The sequence below is a fragment of the Gasterosteus aculeatus genome, chromosome X (assembly GCF_964276395.1).
Source record: "Gasterosteus aculeatus chromosome X, fGasAcu3.hap1.1, whole genome shotgun sequence".
NCBI lineage: Eukaryota > Metazoa > Chordata > Actinopteri > Perciformes > Gasterosteidae > Gasterosteus > Gasterosteus aculeatus.
Window position 1 is genome coordinate 5,588,946 of NC_135698.1, and position 18,867 is coordinate 5,607,812.

Consider the following 18,867-nt stretch of genomic DNA (forward strand, 5'->3'; position numbering starts at 1 on the left):
CTCTCTGCGGTCCTGGTGTCATCAGAGAGCTCGTTCCACCATTTCGGAGCAAGGACAGCAAAGAGTTGTGATCTAGTTGAGTGTTTTGCTCTCCGTGAGGGAGGAACGAGCCGTTTTTGCGGATGCAGAGCGGAGAGTGCAGGTCGGGATGTAGGGTTTGACCATGTCCTGGATGTAAGCTGGACCCGATCCATTCACAGCACGGTACGTGAGCACCAATGTTTTGAACTGGATGCGGGCAGCCACCGGTGGCCAGTGAAGACTCATCCCCACGTCTAACCACGTATCGCCACAAAAAAAATCAAGTGCGCACCCACGCACGCACAAACAAAATATTCTGGCAACATGTCAAATGTTGTACAAATTGAATGTTTGTTACCAAATTGATCCATGTTCCATCTCACTTTTATTATTAATGTATAGCATTACATTCACTGTGACCATATGGCCAAATCTGTGTACCAATGTTTTGGGGCGTATTCTGAAGGGAGCTAAAGTTCTGGTTGAATTAAATTCTTTAATGCAGAACTTGACATTCATTCAGTGTAAATGGTGGGTTGAGATGGACAGCATTGGCATTATCATATAATCCCATTAACAGTCAGTAAGTCATCATTGTTCCAATTCTCATAAAGAACCAGAGGGAGGGATCCGCACTGCAGCCTACTTCTAACTAGTTCACCCATTCAGCAAAAACAGTGAAGGGAATTGCTGTATGAAAATCACTGTTGTACTTCTCTAGGATGAACTCACTTCAATAAACTTTATTTTCTTAAAGGTTAACATGGATCAGTACAAGTCATTGAATTTCACACTTTGATATTGCTCAACAATTAAACATTAGCAAAGAAAAGAATGCCATATTGCAACGGTCTTGTATATTCTCTTGCATTACAAACAGGAGCCGTGGATTTGAAGAGACACAGGTGTCTTTTGGATGGTGTGGAACTAATGAATTGGTCTTTCAACTTTATTAAGTGCAAAACGGGATACCCTTTTTGACTAAGTATAAATGTGGGGATTTAGCAGTCAATTTCTACTGGAGTTCTGGTCCACTGCTAGTCCTGGTTGTCATTGTTTAAAAAATGAGTAAAGCAATTGACAGCTATAAATATTTGTGCATTTTTTTTACTCAATCTGAGGATTATAGTCATGTGACAATATCAGGTTTTGCATCAGAAATGGAGCAACACACAGTGTCAATAAGACTACATCTACATCTGCAGCTGGTGATTTCATTTGTGAATAAAAAACCCTTCATTATTTTTAAAGAAATTTTTATAGAAAATATAAGTGTTAAAAGAGCAATTAGACTGTCATGGGATTTTAAGCTTTTTATACAAATCTCAAAGTCCCTCTGGGAATCAGTTCAGGCCAAAGTTTGGCAGTAACGATCAGTAAGATGTATTTACCATTTGTAAAACAAATATCTGATACTCCAAACGAAGGGTAACACTAGCTGAAGTAAACTTCCAGCAGGGGAGAGCGATCAGTTGGTCTGACCCAGTGAGGAAACCCTGTCAAGCTACACCTTCTTGGGTACATTGGTGATGATGGGTTTCGGGCGTGTCTTAAAGATCAGCTTCCGTGTGATGAGGGCGGACACAGTGTAGGAGGTGGAGGTGGGTCCCTGCTGGTTTGTTTCCATAGCTACGTGTGTGACATCCCTGCTGCTATTGTCGTTGTCATGGCTGCCCAGGGTATCCTGCAAATGGCCGGAATGCTTGGTGAGGATGGCAAAGGGTTTCTCCAGTTTGAGCTGCTTTCCATAGAGAATATGATGTCCAACTATAAGCACTGGCGTCCCCTGCAGGAAGAAGAAAGAAACAGATGATGAGGACAGACAAGTTCTACGGACTTTAGAGGTAAATAAACATACATATTGAGCCTTGAAAACAACAGTTGGCAAAAAAGCTACATGTAGGACTAAATCCAACTATTTGCATCGTCTATTAGTCTGTTGGTTATTTTCCTGATCCATGAAATTGGCAAAAATGTGTACATTTTAATTCATTAAGTTCATTTTCTGTTTAGCTGAAGCTTTTATCCAAAGGGACTTACAATAAGTGCCTTCAAATCAAGAAGGAACAGAACCAGAACAAGAAAGTTCAAATTCTTCAAGAAAGCCAAACTACAAAGTGCTATAAAGTAAGTGCCATTGTAAGTGCTAATAAAGTACTGGTCCAGGTATAGTCTGCAGAGGTGTGACTGTCAGTTTGCGTCAGAAGCTGTCTGCTGTCCTCATTCCACCATTTAGAAGCAAACAGCAAACAGTCGGGATGTTGAGTGTTTAGTTTTCTGTGAGGGAGCAACAAGCAAGACAAGATTGACCGGTACAGAGTAAGCGTGCATGAACCCAAAATTTGACCATGTTCTGGATGCAGACAGGACCTGATCCGTTGGCACCGCAGTGCTAAAATACCAATGTTCTGAACCGGATGCGGGCAGCCACTAGTAACCAGTGAAGGGAGCGGAGGAGTGTGGGTGAATTCAGGTTAAAACCAGTCGAGCTGCTGCATTCTGGATGAGTTGCAGAGGTTGAACGGCACTATCAGGTAGACCTGCTAGGAGAGTGTTACAGTAGCCACAGTGTGAGATCACCAGAGCCTGTGGCGCCTTCTCCTGATGTTGTGCAGCATCTATATACAGGAACTGTGGGTGTTACACCGAGGTTCCTAGCAGTCAGGGTGGAGTTGGGTTGTTAGTGAGACTTTCTCTGAAAGGAAAATAACTTCAGTCTTGTCAAGGTTAGTAGAGCCTAGGGTGATGCTTACAATTAGCTTGTTTTGGCAGATCAACTGCCCAAAACAAAGATATTAATTTATTATTATATTACATGACAAAAAGAACTGCAGTAAATCATCCCAATTAGAAATTAGAATCAGTGTCGGTCACCTGTTTTTTTTTTTTGTCTCCAAAAAGTCCCCAAAAAAAGGATTTATCAATTGAGTAATAGTTTAAATTTCAGCTCAAGCATTTATTATTTTGAGATGGGGCATAAGAAAGCAGAGTAAAGACACAAAGGAGTAAAACATAATAACTACATTATAAAAGAAAAAGTCCCATTTACAGAAAATATGAAAACATTTGGAGTTTCATAAGTTACATCACACAAAGTAGGGGGGAAACAGCACAGTGTACAGGTCCTGGTAGAGAAAAACATTTGAATCTAAGCGCAATAAGTTTGCATATATGTAGTAACTTAAATGCATATATCCCAGACCTCAGCGTTGAGTCCAGCCGCAGCTGGTCTCAACTTGGCCCTACAGTTAGATCTGTCATGAGCTCTGTTTGATCTATTAGCATTGTTGGGCGGTAGTGGCCTATCACACATCTCAGTGTTCAGAGCCGTGAGGAGGCCCGGTTGTACACTAGTGGCTGAGCCACAACGCCTTTAACCGGAGAAATGCAGGTATTCTTGGACTGACGACTTGCTCTTCGTAAGTATTCTCTAAAGACCCTGGATACGTACAAAGAGTTTGCCTTTGGGAAAGAGCTATACTTACTTTATTCTAATTAGTGAAAACACAGTTGATTTATAGAGCATTTGATCGACAAAAAACTTAATTGGCAAAATAAACAACGATTCTCTATTGTTAGGATTTCGGATGTCCCTTTGCTTCTATGATATTGCTAATATCTTTGGATATTTTTTGGTTGACCAAAATGTGAGATATAACATTCTGACTCTCATAGGAGAATGTTGCAATTTCCCGTCATTTGATACAACCAAATAATTAATCCGCAAATTAATAAACAGATTAGCTTTTACTGAAATAGTTCTTGGTTACTTGCGGCACAAACCCATGAAAACAAAATGGGGTTATAGAAAAAAAAAAGCCATCCTCCCTCACGCAAGAATACATTTCAAAAATGTGAAGGACCTTTGATCTTCTCTAAGATCACTTCAGGCCTCAATTTATTAGCTTCACCATCGTCTCTAAAACAAAATCCTGTGCACAGACCAACACACATGTGGTTGTCTGGTTTGAACAGTTTAATTTAAATGTCCCTAAAGCTAGAAATAGGAAAAGTGGGTCACCTCTTTGGTGTAGAGCAGGTCTCCCATCACATTGCCTGCCAGACCAGAGTCATGTCTGGAAACCATTTCTCCCTGCAGTTCCACCATGAGCCACTCAGGAGGACTGGTGCCATCCGCACTGCCCCTGAGGAGCAGAGAGACCCCCTCACCATCAACTGACATAAAATCCCTATTCAGTTCACACTGTTCAATCCTGTTATGCGACAATAATTCCATTTTTTAAAAAGAGATAGATAAGATATATATATATTTCCTGATTTGTTTTGGGTGCATTGTATGAGAAAACCAAACATCACCAATGATAATCGTCATTGGTGTACTGGTTTTTATATGAAAGGGTGCAACATTCGGAGCAAAATTCTATACACGTGTGCCAAAATATAACATGTCAGTAAAGCATTTCTAATGTTTGAAAAATGTAAGTTATGTGCATTATTATGTGTTAATGAAGACTTGTGTATAATTTAAGCCATTTGTAATAAAGATTAGACACAAGGAAAACGCAAATATCTTACCGTATGAATATTTGCACCATTGTCCCGTCAGCAGACTTTACGTGATGGCAGCACGGCGCTGTGGCGCTCCGACCAGCAGCATGGAACCATTTCCCGCGCAGTGCCAGTTGTCGCACTCCGATGACGCATTTCCGTTTCTTTTCCCCGTTTGGTGATTCATTACCGGTTCAAAGTTTCTCAACGTGGCCTCTGGTGTTTTCCAGCGTGTGCCGTTGAAGGCAGATTGTCCCGTGTCCGGTGCGCTGTTTGATCGCCTTGTTGGAGTCTGAATAGTTAACGTTAACGATAATAGCTGTTAGGCTCGGACAGAGCCTCTGGTTTGTGTTCATCTTCATAGTCCAAATGGGTGAATTCAAAGTGCACCGGATCCGCTTCTTCGACTACATGCCCTCCGCTATCAGAGCCATGGCGTTCAGCACGCGCACGGAGCGGCTCGCGCTGGCCCGGGCTGACGGAGCTCTGGAGATCTTCAACTTCTCTGACAACTACTTCCAAGAAAAGGTGACGTACGGACCCCTTCATGTGCACTGTGTCAGCTGTGAGGGACAGTACTTTGCTTGTGTACACATTGTGATTATGGTCTATACAGTCTGATTGAATGGTAAAAGGACTAACTTACGTGTCGCCGTCCTCTTAACAGAAGGACGAACCTACTCAAAGCTAAAATCAACTCGCATTCTCCTTCAATGGCCTTTTGTAAACTGCTTGATTTGTCCATGGAGCTTTGCATTCTTTTGCCAGAGATGTGTGTGAGGCCCTCGGGGTAAATACAGTTTACATCCATCTATAAGCTCCACAGCTGACTGTGGTTCTGATGCACAGGTCCTCCCGGGACACGACGGCAGGGCTGTGGAGGCTTTGTGTTGGGTAGGCCCACGTCTGTTCAGTGCTGGATTGAATGGAGAGATCACAGAGTACGACCTGGAGAACCTGAGGCCCAGGTACACAGTGGACGCCTACGGAGGACCCATCTGGACCATTGGTGTCAACAGCCAGGGAACCCTGTTAGCGGTGAGTTCTGACAATGTGGATATTCCATTTATTCTACGGTTGATGCTCAAATAGAGGGAATTGAGTTCGAGGAGGCTTCATCCAGCCTTCGGCCCTTGATTATTTATTGAATCGATGTTTTCCTTGTCAGGTGGGTTGTGAGGATGGGACAGTGAAGATGTTTGAAGTATTGAAGGAGAGGATTCAGTTTCAGAGGAACCTTGACAGGCAAAGAGGTGAATGACTAAGCTGCTATTCAAGCATGTTTTTTCCCTGTTGACACACAGCTGTCTGGGGAGACAGGGGGTGCATTATGATGTTTTTCTATGTGATTTTCTAGGTCGCATTATATCTCTCTCCTGGCATCCCTCTGGTACACTGATTGCTGCGGGCATGATGGACATGATCCGAATCTTTGATGCTGAGACGGGTAAGTAGACCTTACTAGATCCTCAACTATTGGCACAGAGCTCACAACCATTAGTTGCATACAATATCCCAATCAATGTGACTGTAAACTTGTGTTAATGTTGGTGTGATCTGGTGGACTTTAGGCCGCGCCACACACAGGCTGGTGGTGGACAGAGGTGCCGGAGCATCAAAGAGCAAAGAGGTGGTGGTTTGGAGCATTGCCTTCCTTTCGGACTACACCATCATTAGCAGTGACTCTGCAGGAAAGGTCCAGATCTGGGATGGACTCAACGGAACTTTGATCAGAACTCACCTGATCACCAAGTGGGACGTTCTAGCTCTGTCTGTTTCACAGGTGAGTGTGCAACCAAAAGTATTGGTATCAGGAAACATTACATGACCAATGGCTTGAGGGCAGTTTAAAGTACCCATCCCCAGAGAATCCAACATCAACTTGTTTAATATTGAACAGGATGAGAGCAGTCTGGTAGCCGGGACGTCAGAGGGCACAGTCGTCCAGTTTCAGTTCCTCTCCTCTACTGTGGACCGGCTGGATAAAGATTGGGTCCGAACTAGGACCTTTAAAAACCACTCTCATGATGTGAGGGCACTCGCCCATACTGAAACTGCTGTGGTGTCTGGAGGTGAGTATCAATACTGCTGTTGGTGTGTGATAGGCCTGTCGCAATATGCGATAAGATGACATAGCGCACACTATCTGAAATCATGTGCAATCATTTTTGGTGCTGCAATATTCATTTTACATATAAATGAACGTCAACAACATTTAAGTTGCGCTGCCTCTGTGCTTTTTCCTTGTGGAAAGAGGAGGCGGAGCTTACGGCTGGCGTATGCGTCTTTACGCACCGTTGTGTCGACCCACTCGTTTCAATGTGGAAGTCGTTGTTTTTTAAATTTATTTATCATAGACTTTATTGCCTCGTGCATCGCCGCTGCTGCTTTTCATCACGGACACATTTGTCCCGTATTTTCCTCCACAACTTTGTTCACCCCTCGACCGGCAAACCGACGTTTGCGGAGATCTCCCTCCATGAATCAGAGGCCATCAGCGCGTCCTTCTAGTCAGCCACTGGCGGGTTGTAGAAGTGGTCATATATCCGCATTTCTTCTGACAAAAGCTCTTCAATCTTATCCGTTCTCACGTAAACATTCTTCGTTTTAATAATGGCGGTATTGTGCTATGAAAATGTGGAAATGTGAGACTCCGTAAAGCAGTGGTCCCCAACCGTTTTTACCTCACGGACCGTTTTGATGTCAGACAATATTTTGCGGACCGGTCGAGAAGGTCCGGGTGTAGTAGTCGTTGCGGGCGGAACGACCGACGGGGGTAGTAGTAGTCGCGTGCTCTGTGTTCGCTGGTCGGCGAAACTGCCGTGCACGGTAAAAGGACAAGAAAAACGGGACCGAGCCGCTCCGTCTCTTCCTGCAGAGAAGCCTTGTCGGCGGTCGAAGCCCCGGATTAAACTTCCGCTGGACACCTTTTCCCGAACCCGACCGCATCGCACCAAGCCCGATGCTTCGGCTGCATCGGGCTGCTCCGTGTCCCTTTCACTTATTATTTTTATTATTATTTTGTTTCATTCATATAAGATATATTTTTTCACATTCCGATTGTAATGTCTAACCATTCTGACAAAGATAACGCTCTTTTTACTTTTATTACTATGCTATTATATTGTCATTATGTTATCAGTGGCATAAAATGGTCAGAAAATTGCCATAATATCGCAATAAATGTTGGTGCAATAATAATCGCACAACTAAAATTTGATATTGTGACAGCCCAGTGTATGATTTTATGTGTGCATATGTGGGCCTCACTCAGATTATTTTCCCACACGCAAATGCAATTTGTTGTGTTGACTGGCCCAGAGACGTGATCGATCACAGCTTTCATTCGATCACAGCCTGTGTGACGTGCCTTTCTGACCACGTGCTATGAGACCACTTTCTGGGAACAACAACGTGAATAAACCGAGGCGTCCAGATGTGGTGTCTTTGGTCCCTTTTGACAGACCCATACAATGATCAGGTGTCACTCCTTGTCTAATTGGATGAACAGAAAGGTATTGATTATCCAATATTATTTTAATGCAAGAGCATCATTGAAACCGTTGGCGGGTTGAATATGCCTTCTCATGTCATGTAACTGCACATACATAACTCATTCTTGTATGTTTTAGCCATGACTTAAACACAAGCGCATTTACTGGACAATGAAGTATACAGTCTGAAAGAAACTCGTCGTATAAGATGATGTTTTTTATCCTGTTAGGTATGGACACCCAGCTGGTAGTGCGCCCCCTTTTGGACAAGGTGGAGAAGAACACACGGGAGTCAGCCATTCGCAAAGTGTCTTTCCCACATGTGAGTACAAACTCTCCTTTCCCTGTCTTTTTTGTGATTGATTCCATGTTGACATCTGAATGGGATTGTATAAGTGGTGGGGTTCCATGTTGATAAAACATCCAATGCATATTGACTTAAAAAGTCTGTGCAACCATCAATACAGAGTATAACTATTTACCTATATAAAGTGGCTGACGGTGCTTACAACAGTAGCACTGCTAATCTAGCTAACATTTTAACAGGTAGGTTACAACAGGGTAAAGGTGAGAATCTGCCACTAGGACTCTGGCAAAGGGCCATGTGTGAGGAGACATCCTTTTGGCCATGCTGTGTGTGTCTTTGGGGGGGCGCTAACAATTATTGCAGAATGCTGCAACATGATGAAAAACGTAATAGAAATGAGAGGAAAAGGTGAATGGATGTGATCACTACTGAATGTACTGTGCAAATCATACATTGTCGTCTTGATTCTTCTCAGTTCATTTCTTTGGTAGAATAACCCACCTAAGAGTACGTTCAAGTTGGCGCTCGCACTACAGAGCGTGCACAGAGCTAGGACTGCGCTGCTCCCATGTTGACTGGCTTCCCTCTGCCTGTGTTCCTGTAGAGAAGCCTGGTCTGTTGTGCAAAGAAAGCAGGTGTGCTGCTCTTCCAGTTCCCTGATCATTTGGAGCTGTGGAGACTAGGGGAAAGTGATGGATATGGTGAGTAAAACATGCCTACCCACATCCATAGTGTTGTTTCCCCCAGTGTTACAGCTTCTGAAAGGTGCGTGGGGGGGCACATTCTCTCGTTCGCTACGCGTCCACACCTCCACCGTGTAGAATGCAAGGCCTGTGAAGGTGGTGTCGACTAAAGAAGATTTTGTGAAAGTGAAAAGGGGTAGTTACTACTGTGTTATCTACTGTGTGATGACAGGAAAGCCTGGCGGCAGTCTTCCTGTGAAGAGGGGACCAGAGAAACTGATCCAGCTGAAGAGGAAGGTGTGTTCACTGTTAATCCACTATGTTGCACTAGTAGGAACTAGTGCTCCGGCAATATGGTGATGTGCTTTAACCAAATCATATGCACTCTGCCATATTTTATTCTTCATTCAATTCTAATTACTCAACTTAAGAAATGTTTCCAGCAACACCACAGTATGAAGGCAAAAACGCCACCTAGCTGTTCATACTTGAGTGGTTTTAAAGGCCTTGTTGAGGCTTTAGAGGTTCATGCTGCTGTCAACATAATAATAATAATAATAACCAAGACATTTGTCCCAGAAATGTGTTCGAGATAGTAAAGACAAGTAAAACTACTACTACTAGCATATTGATGCTAACTGCCTCTAACATTGGTAGTTTAGTTGCATATTTATTAAAATAGTGCTGCAGATGAGACAAACTAATCGACTTTCTCACACTGTTGTCTTTGTATGATAAGCTTTTCACATTATTCCACTGCAACAAGATACATTATGTGTACATCCATCTCTCCTTGGTTGTTTTGTACCTGTCATATTTCCTCTTGAGTTGTGAGCATATGGACGCAGGGCGCTGACTGTGCTGGTCTCTGCAGGGAGAGGATCACATCTGCTGCAGTGCTTTGTCTCCGTGCGGTGGCTGGCTGGCATACTCTACTGTCACCAGTTTCCGTCTCTACAGACTACTGAATGGCAGCATAAGCATCTGCAAGGTGGGTGTCTCATCACCCGTCTTCTACCCTGAGGATCACTCATTCCCAATGAGCAAAATGTCCCGTTATGAGGGCGACAATGAAGCTCAGTGTCCTTCCTCCCTCCAGGTGTCCAAACTACCAAAGGACCTACGTCCTGCCCACCAGCTCTGCTTCTCCACCGACTCCTCCAAACTGTTTGCGTCCTCCAGCAATTCCTCCGTCGTTGTTGTTGCCCTCAATGAGCCGGAGTGCAAATACCTCGGTACCCTTAAAGCCAAGTATGGTGAGTCTGAGGTGCATCTGTGACGTAGAGTCGTGAGTATTTGACTCATTTGACTTTGTCAAGAAAAGTAATCACTTTATATTGGGGCTCCCAATAGATTAAATCTGATTTTGACATTCATTAATCACAATTAGAAGTTTGATTTTCTTTCAAAAACTAAATCTTATAACAGTGTTCGTACGGTCATAGAAAACCTGGTACGGTCATGTAATTTTAAAATGGTCATTTCAGGCCTGGAAAAAAATAAAATCTCGTTCATGCGGTTCATTTAAGATACGTTTGAAATAATTCATATGGTTTCAAAGAGACGCTCAAAATACAAGCAGGACACTCTCCTACTCGCAGCGCAAATAATTTGCACGGCGGTTGTGTGAGCGCGCCTTAACTGAAAAGTTTGGTAGCTCAGAATCATCCACTGTGCTGGGAAATGTAGAGTTAACCGTGGTTGGCTTCAAGGGTGTAACCATGGTTTAGACATTGGGGGGTACCAATCTTTGGAACCCCTTGAGCAAGTTTATTCAATTTTTTCACAAATGTACATTTACTACACTGAATCTGTTTGCATAAAGTGCCAAGTCACTAAACCCAGTCCCCTGTGTGTGCTCTCCAGGCTGCAGACAGCCGGTGCACTTGCTGTCTGCCAGTGATAACGGCAAATGGCTCGCTACAGCTAACACGGACTGTGAGGTCCATGTCTACAACCTCGACAAGCTGAAGGTCAGTTTGAACTCTCTCTCAGCCAAATCTTAATTTGTAGCCAAAGCAACAACATCCAATGTCTGTCCGTCTTCAGCTTCATTGTACAGTCCCAGTGTACGGCTCGTGTCCCACTGCCATGGCCATCCACCCTACAACCAGCAACCTGGTAGTGGTGCATGCTGACCAGCAGGTAAACACGGCATTCCACTCCTTCATCTTCTGCTCTCCCCTTTATGAGAAGAGTACGACAAAAGGTTTGTTAAAGCTAAAGTGTGTGTGTGTGTGTGTGTGTGTGTGTGTGTGTGCGTGTGTGTGTAGATCTTTGAGTACTCTCTGGTGAAGAAGGAGTACACAGAGTGGAGTCGGAGGCTGCAGAAACAAGGACTGCACTCCCTATGGCTGGAGAGGGACACCCCCATCACCCATGTCACCTTCAATCCTAAAAATCCAGCTCACATCATCGTGCAGGACCTGTTTATGTTCTGTATCATCGATAAGAGTCTGGTATGTCGATGAACAATGAGTGGTGCTTGATCGCTGTTATGTCTCTTTCAGATTTCTGAATGGTGATGCTATGTTTATGTGTTCTGTCTCCACATGCAGCCCCTCCCTGAAGCTAAGAATGTGCTCTACAATCAGATGACACTGAGGAGTCTGCCTGAGCCAGATAGGGTCCTACACAGCCATGGCTTTAAGATATGCAAAGATTTCCAGGTAGGGTTTCCCTGAGCACAGTGGCACTCTGCCTCCACAATTCTGACCCAGTCCAGCACAAAGAACGAAAGGCAGAAGCTGTCAAAATGGATATTATTGTCAGAATATCAATTTTCTGACCGTCCTCATCGTGTGTACAAATGTTTCAGTCTGGGAAATAGACCAAATCAAAGCTTAAAATGGTGCTTAATTTGTCATTTTAACAACATGCATTGTAAAACCACTAGTTTTTGAACTTGTGGTTTTACTTGTTGTTACTTTGGTAGCTGGCTGGCAGAACACAAACCCATCAGCATCTGGAGTTGTTATGCAGAGAGAACTTGTGTATGTATGTATTAAACTGTCCCAAAGTCCGCTAGTATCAGGAAACATCCATTGCCATAATATGTCAGACATACGAGGAATTTGACTTGGCGGTTGGTGCAGACAGTACGACAATGGACGACAAGACAACAGTGCAAGATAAATAAAATGAAATCTAATACTTTTGGTTAGTAATATAAGGCTATGGGTTAGTTTAAAAATAAAGGAATTAAAGTAAAAATAAAATAAAGTGCACCAGCGAACAGAAAGTGCGTGTGAAAGAAAGTTACCGGTGGAATGTCAGAGTCAGTCAGTGGGGGACCGGGCTGTGGATGAGCCTGACTGCCGACAAGAAGAAACTGTTTGTGTGGCGGGAGGTCTTAGTCCTGATGGACCTCAGCCTCCTGCCAGATTGAAGGGGCACAAACAGTTTTTGTCTGGGGTGAGAGGGGTTGGCTATGATCTTTTTAGTTCACGTCAAGGTCCTAGAAGCAAACAAGTCCTGGAGGGACGGCAGATTGCAGCCGATAACCCTCTGCTGAGCGGCTGACACGCTGCAGCCTGTCCTGTTATTGCCCTATTAGTAGTAAGACCAGGTCAAAGTTCCCTCTCTAATATCGGTTTTATATTGCTATGCCTAAAACTATTTTATTCAACTTCTTTAAATGAACTACACTCAGTAACATTTTTCTGATTTAGTTTGTTCTCCTGATTTTCAGCACCTCCTGTGTGTGAGTCTGTTGGAGGATCATTCTCTAGTGGTGGTGGAGCGCCCCCTGCTGGACATCGTGTCACAGCTGCCTGCTCCTGTTCGCCAGAAGAAGTTTGCTACATAAGTGTCTTCACCCCTTTTGTAAAACTGACTTTGATAAAAAAAATTCTGAATTGATTCATGTATTACTTTATGTATACATTGTGAGTTATGAAATAAAAACTAATTCAGTGTTTAGCTACGTTTGCAGAACTGCGCCACAAGGTGCCTTTGGTTAGTATTAAAGCTTTTGGATATTATGTGTCGAAGATATTTTCTTTAAAGTTTGAGACATTGGGCATTGTTGCTGAGACTTTTCTTGCCTGGCTTTATTGTATAGCAAGAATCCAATCAGAAATAACTGTAACCATGTCCTTTTTTGTATTTGAGTATGATTTTGGTTTTCCTTCTTTTTGCAATTTCAAGTAAAGCAGAATGTCACAAAAGCGTTTTTTAAGACCAAACCCCACGTTGGACAGGACCACTACAAAGCCTGAATAATATGTGGGAATACCCAGCTCTTGTGTCAAACCCCAGGGGAAAGTCGTGCTTCCCTAACTGGAAATAACCGAAACTCAGTGATAATTGGGACTTTTACACTGTGTCAGGTTGGTAATCCCGCCTAGTAACCATCATCTTTGAATGAGCAAGCAAAACAATTACTTCTTTCTAATACATTTTACTTTTATTTTGCTTCAAAGAAGCTGAACCTATTGTCTTTTTCAGACATATGTCCCATTGGGACAAAACCTTGAATATATTCAACATATGTTCTTCATACAATTTTTTCTTGATGCACTCATTAATCAGCATTTTAAATGTTTCCATTGCTCAAACACGTCACATGCCAAACAGTCCATAAATAGATATTATACGCAGTTAAATAATATTGTAAAAAACTATACAATAGCAATTTTCTCCGATGACAATGCCATCAATATGAAAACATTCATGTTGGATACACTAGGCAGAGCTGTAAACAAATTCTGCAAACCTTTTCTAAATGTATCATGTCATCCATTATGAAAATAAAAAGATGGCTGGTGAAATAATCCCAGTGGTGTCGGCTGTGTCAAACCTCAGTCAAAGATCAGTGAGCATGCTGCACCAAAATTCCCTCAGCTGTCCAATGTCTGCTCACTAATCAATTGTATCAATTCAATTGTACCTATCAAGACAGATGAGACCAGCCAGCTTGTAAGACTTGATGTTTTAAGGAGATCAAAACTTTAAGGATCAGCAACTTCCTGATGTTAAACTCAGTCACTTGATGATATAGTTTCTGTCATTGCCCTTCGAATCCAGAATCATGGAGTTATCTAACGGTAGTTATATCTGATGGTGATTATATCTGGGGGTGGTTGTCTCTGCAGTGGTCTTGGCGTACACCTGGCTTACTATTCGCAATATTAGAACAATTTCTGTTATAGGGATTGAATGTATTGTACATCTTTTACGTTGCAGTCTGTTCAGTCTTTCCTGTAGATGTGAGGGTTTCTGGACAGGGGATGTCGCGTGTGTACAGACTATAAAGCCCTCTGATGCATTTGCAATTTTTGATTTTGGCTATATATATGTATGTGTATGTATATGTATATGTATATATATGTATATATATGTATATATATATGTATATATATGTATATATATATATATATATATATGTATATATATATATATATATGTATATATATATATATATATATAAAATGAATTGATCAGAGCCGACACCCCTAGTTCAGACTTTCCAGGGGACTTGGTGCATTTTAGAACAAACACAACATGAACGGTAGAGCTGGTTAGTTGTAGCTCTTGGCTCGGGTGCAGGTGCAACCCACAGCTACTTTGACAGTGACCGGCTTCAGGTAGTACCTCCTCCCGTCGTCGCACAGCTCCCTCTTGAGGAACACCCTGCTCTGCGTCACAGGGTGCGAGTTGTAGTCGTGGCTCTCCACCGGATTCTTGTTGTTCTGGATCAGGACGCACCCGGAACACAAGCACTGAGCCTCGGAGTAGCTGGAAGGAAAGTGATCCTCCTTTGTGACACGCCTGGAAACGAATGAGATGAGTCGGTGATTCGCTTTTCCCGAAACATCCATTAAGATTATGCTTTCATAAAACTGCATTTTATTTCAATGCTAAACTTCTTTTCCTACACCAACAGTAAATATACATTAACGGTAAGGTTTTTTTTCGAGATCTAGTTTGACAACTGCGATTAAACGTGACATAAACGTGCTCATTTTTCTTTTGAAGTGGACTCATCATGGCCTCAGCCAAGAGTGAAACATACTTTAATGCGAACGTTTAACATGTAGCGTACGGTTTTCTTCAGTGGTGTAGTCTATATTTTATACTGGGTGAACCGGTTGGCTGGTTTGCTTTCTGGGTCACATTGAATAAAACACAACTGCTTTGTCTTCGATTGAAACGCACACGACGCACAGTGGGGAAACACTCGGATCACTTGGTTTGGTATCAATAACAATACCAAGCTGATCAGTGATCTCCTTAGAAAGAAAACAGAAGAAGCTTCGGAAACTAGAGGAAAAATTCCCAGTCTCCGACAAACAGCCTGTTGATACGGTGTCAGGGATTACTGCACAGTTTGCTCGGTGACGTCATTTACGTCATTCCGAGTGGATATGTGGCAGCAAAGCAGTGTTGTATGAAGAGGGGACTTTTCCTTCTCGATAGCGCGACCGCGTCATCCACGCGCCAAGCGGTGCAGGGTGTGCCACGGCACGCGCACTAACAGGTCACGGGGATGCGCAAATATTGTGCAAATGTGAATTCCACTTCCAGAGGAACTTGCCATTTGTTGTTAAATATTTACATAAATGTTGCCTACGTTTTATGGCTGCATATTTCTATCCCATGCTAACAAATGGGTTCTCCATATTTTAACCTGACATGATTTGATATCTTGGTTGCCCTCACAACATTCCGCAGCCGATCTTGAACTGTGACTCCTCCTGATGGAGCTACAGTATGAATGTCTATCTAAAGAGCTCATTGAGTTTTTCTCGCTTCTATTTCGATTCTCAAATTGTCTCCATCGGGTCTTTGTTTCCAGCTGGGACCTAACTGAGCAGTTAACTGGCGTCATACATGTTCTGCGTCTAAAATCAGTTTGAAATTAAACACATGCGAGCCATGCGTCAGGATGATACTCACACGTATCTCCATGGTGACAGGGACCTGTCTCGGACGTGCTGAGGCGGCTGCTGCGGGAAAAGCGACACGGGGCAAGAGGCCAAAGAGTTGGACAACGCCGCAGTCGGGAACTCGTGAGGCTGTGGGTAGTGGCTCCTCAGCTTCCTCTCCGCTGCCTGGTGCAGCTCGCTGACATTGTAGCACCGGTTCATCCTGCACGTCCACACGGGCACGAGACAAAGTCCAAAGATGAGAATCTGTGAAGGGGCAGACAGACAGAAAGACAGTCAGACAGACAGACAGCTGCAGTGCATGCAGCCAATATGAGCTCTGTCCTGTGTGTCCCTCTCACCTGCTTTATGTCCATCCTCTGTCCCTCTCTTCTGGCTGACTGTTAAAGGATCTTTTACCAGCATCCATCCTCACCTGTCTGCTATTTATGGAGTGCACAGGTGGGAAAAACCAGCATGAGGAAATGGAAAGGCCGTTTAGTTTGTATACTTCCTGTTTCCTAAGTGAAAGGAGCCTGCAGCAGGTAGGTATGAGGGCGGTCTCGTACTGAGGGTGGCCGAGGAATTTTCTACACAGACACACACACACCCGAGCACTTGAGCGCCGAGAGGCTGACGGCACCTGGTAAATATGCTGCCGAACAAAAACCAAGTGCTGAAACCAGAAACTGCTGCTGATGAAAGCTCAATCTATTTTAAGAGCGGCCTCTTGAAGTGATGCCATAATCACAACATCCAGCCCACGGCTTTCATTGCTTTTACATGTATTTATGACATTGTGCTGTATTAAGGAATAATTTTTACATAATGATTTTACAACTATTGTTGAGTGAGGCAACTCCTTACCAACCCCAACTAAACTCCTTCCTTATATCCCTTATTTATTGTCCCATAATCTATAAGTGCCTTTGTTTGAACGTATGTTGTTATAAGTGTGTCTGAATGTGTCTCTGTCTATGTTTATTGCATTGTTCAATACATTTGTTTGAGTGAGGCTAATTCTATTATGAATGTTGATATTTTGAAATGTCTTTATTCATTTATTTAGCCATTTAACCCAGGATTTATTATTTATGCATTTTTTGTTTGAGAACAAATTCACATGGTAAATGGACCGTACTTGTACAGAGCTTTTCTAGTCTTCCGACCACTCAAAGCACTTTAAAATTTCATGTCATCATTCACCCATTCACACACTAATGACAGGTGCTACCATACACAGTCCCACCACATCAGTAACTAGCATTCACACACTGTAGTCACAGCTACAGGAGCAATGTTGGGGTTAAGTGTCTTACCCAAGGACACATGGGTTAGCAGGGGCCTGGGATTGAACCGCCAATCCTCTGATTGGAGGACGACTCCACTCACCCACAGTTGCCCACATTTGACTGAATATATTTACTTGCATATGTCACTTTGTACTAATGTATTTATTACAGAACTTATTTCTTTGTTTCTGGGCACATAAAGATGTATTTCACTTTTATATATTCATTTTTGAACCATAAGAAATAAAAGACACACTATTTGTCTGTTTATACGTTAGAAATACAATTAATCATAACAAGGAAATGAGCCATGGAAAATCCCACACAGGCCATGCCATGTGTGTCGGACTACTAGTTCTAATGAGCTAAAACAACTTTTTGAATACAGGGTTGTACCTCATCAACCTATGACATCAAATAAAAAAAATAATTTTTTGGTATTTGTATCTCTCTTGGTTATTGTGCCAAGAGAATTTCCAGCAGAAGTTTGTATGACTGTCCCAGTAACACTGCCAGGTGGCCATAAGGTGGCAAACCATTATACTGTATGTCAACCTCACTAAGGGCACAAACAAGTACAAAATTATAATTATAATTCAAATCCTACACAGTTTTATACACAAATCCTGCAACAACTGTACACAACTTTGAAAATGCTTTTTTTCTGAATGAAATTTAGATTGATTAGGGTTGTGCTATTCCTGCTCCATACAGACTCAAAATGGCGTACTATATGTCATATATGCACACATATGGTCACATCTTCATAGTTTACTCAACTCAACCTGAGTCTGAAGCAGGAGGAAGTCCAGGTGCTGTGGAAGACGTTGTGCCTGGTCTCAGTACCAAAGAAGACAACCCTGCCTGGCCTCAATGACTACTGACCAGTCGCCCTCACATCCCATGTGATGAAGGTGCTGGAGAGGGTGGTCTTGACCTACCTTTGACCGCAGGTGAAATCATCACTGGAAAGCAATTTGCTTACCAGGCTAATGTGGGGGTGGGTGACGCCATCATCTACCTGCTGCAGCCCAGTCGCATCTAGATGGAACCACAGGCGCCGTCAGAATTTCTTCTCCACTTCTCGCACTTCTCTAGTGCATTCAACACCATCCAACCACTGCTGTTGAGTGAGAAGCCGCGGGTGGTGTTGGTTAATGCGTCCACCGTCTCCTGGATCACTGACTACCTGACGGGCAGACCACAGTTTGTCCAACAGGGCCGTGTGCTGTCTGATGTGGTGGTCAGTGATACTGGAACCCCACAGGGAACTGTCCTGTCTCCCTTCCTGTTCACTAACTTCTGGTACATCTGGTCGGGCGTATAAGGAACGGAGGGGAGGAGTATAGAGCAGTAGTGCAGGACTTTGTGAAGTGGGCCGGTAGAAATCACCTGACTCTCAACATGACCAAGACCAGAGAGATGGTGGTGGACTTCACCTGGGTGTCTACATCGACAACAGACTGAACTGGAAGGCCAACATCAAGGCTGTGTACAAGAAGGGGATTAGTCAACTAATTTTCTTGGAGCTAGTGACACCAACACACTCAAGAAGCTGGTGATCATTGGCTGCATTCAGAACCGGTGGTGGAGAGGACACTGAAAAAACTATTGCCTATATTGGATAACAAGGACCACGCTCTTCACCACCTACTGCAGGGACAGCGGAGCACCTTCTCCAACAGGATGATC

The 18,867-nt window shown here is 43.2% G+C and overlaps 3 protein-coding genes across 3 annotated transcripts; 1 reads left to right on the forward strand and 2 right to left on the reverse strand.

Annotated features, from left to right (window-relative positions):
- Positions 1 to 749: 749 nt before the first annotated feature.
- On the reverse strand, positions 750 to 4,739 carry chtf8 (CTF8, chromosome transmission fidelity factor 8 homolog (S. cerevisiae)). Its single transcript, XM_040163138.2, has 3 exons — positions 4,558 to 4,739; positions 4,043 to 4,166; positions 750 to 1,807 (listed from the first exon to the last, which is right to left on the reverse strand). Exons 1-3 carry the CDS (start codon positions 4,575 to 4,577, stop codon positions 1,526 to 1,528), a joined length of 426 nt encoding a protein of 141 aa, XP_040019072.1. The 5' UTR covers positions 4,578 to 4,739; the 3' UTR covers positions 750 to 1,525.
- On the forward strand, positions 4,599 to 13,183 carry utp4 (UTP4 small subunit processome component). The gene is made up of 16 exons (XM_040163137.2): positions 4,599 to 5,058; positions 5,380 to 5,568; positions 5,699 to 5,783; positions 5,888 to 5,977; positions 6,102 to 6,313; positions 6,431 to 6,602; positions 8,255 to 8,346; positions 8,936 to 9,032; positions 9,247 to 9,311; positions 9,889 to 10,005; positions 10,114 to 10,270; positions 10,881 to 10,987; positions 11,064 to 11,159; positions 11,288 to 11,473; positions 11,573 to 11,683; positions 12,706 to 13,183. The coding sequence occupies exons 1-16, from the start codon at positions 4,900 to 4,902 to the stop codon at positions 12,820 to 12,822; spliced, it is 2,052 nt and encodes a 683-aa protein (XP_040019071.2). The 5' UTR covers positions 4,599 to 4,899; the 3' UTR covers positions 12,823 to 13,183.
- Positions 13,184 to 14,465: 1,282 nt separating this feature from the next.
- LOC120809723 (interleukin-17C-like) lies at positions 14,466 to 16,260 on the reverse strand. The gene is made up of 3 exons (XM_040163741.2): positions 16,246 to 16,260; positions 15,915 to 16,150; positions 14,466 to 14,786 (listed from the first exon to the last, which is right to left on the reverse strand). Exons 1-3 carry the CDS (start codon positions 16,258 to 16,260, stop codon positions 14,537 to 14,539), a joined length of 501 nt encoding a protein of 166 aa, XP_040019675.2. The 3' UTR covers positions 14,466 to 14,536.
- Between the last annotated feature and the right edge of the window lie 2,607 nt (positions 16,261 to 18,867).

Bases quoted from the DNA above. Each gene is read 5' to 3' on its own strand.
- LOC120809723 (XM_040163741.2), bottom strand. The intron at 14,787-15,914 runs GTGAGTATCATC...ATTCGTTTCCAG, and splicing joins CTGTCACCATGGAGATACGT to GCGTGTCACAAAGGAGGATC.
- utp4 (XM_040163137.2), top strand. From the start codon at position 4,900: ATGGGTGAATTCAAAGTGCACCGGATCCGCTTCTTCGACTACATGCCC. The intron at 6,314-6,430 runs GTGAGTGTGCAA...AATATTGAACAG, and splicing joins TAGCTCTGTCTGTTTCACAG to GATGAGAGCAGTCTGGTAGC. The intron at 8,347-8,935 runs GTGAGTACAAAC...GTGTTCCTGTAG, and splicing joins GCAAAGTGTCTTTCCCACAT to AGAAGCCTGGTCTGTTGTGC.
- chtf8 (XM_040163138.2), bottom strand. From the start codon at position 4,577: ATGGTGCAAATATTCATACG. The intron at 4,167-4,557 runs GTAAGATATTTG...TCTGCTCCTCAG, and splicing joins ATGGTGCAAATATTCATACG to GGGCAGTGCGGATGGCACCA. The intron at 1,808-4,042 runs GTGACCCACTTT...TTCTTCCTGCAG, and splicing joins ACCTGCTCTACACCAAAGAG to GGGACGCCAGTGCTTATAGT.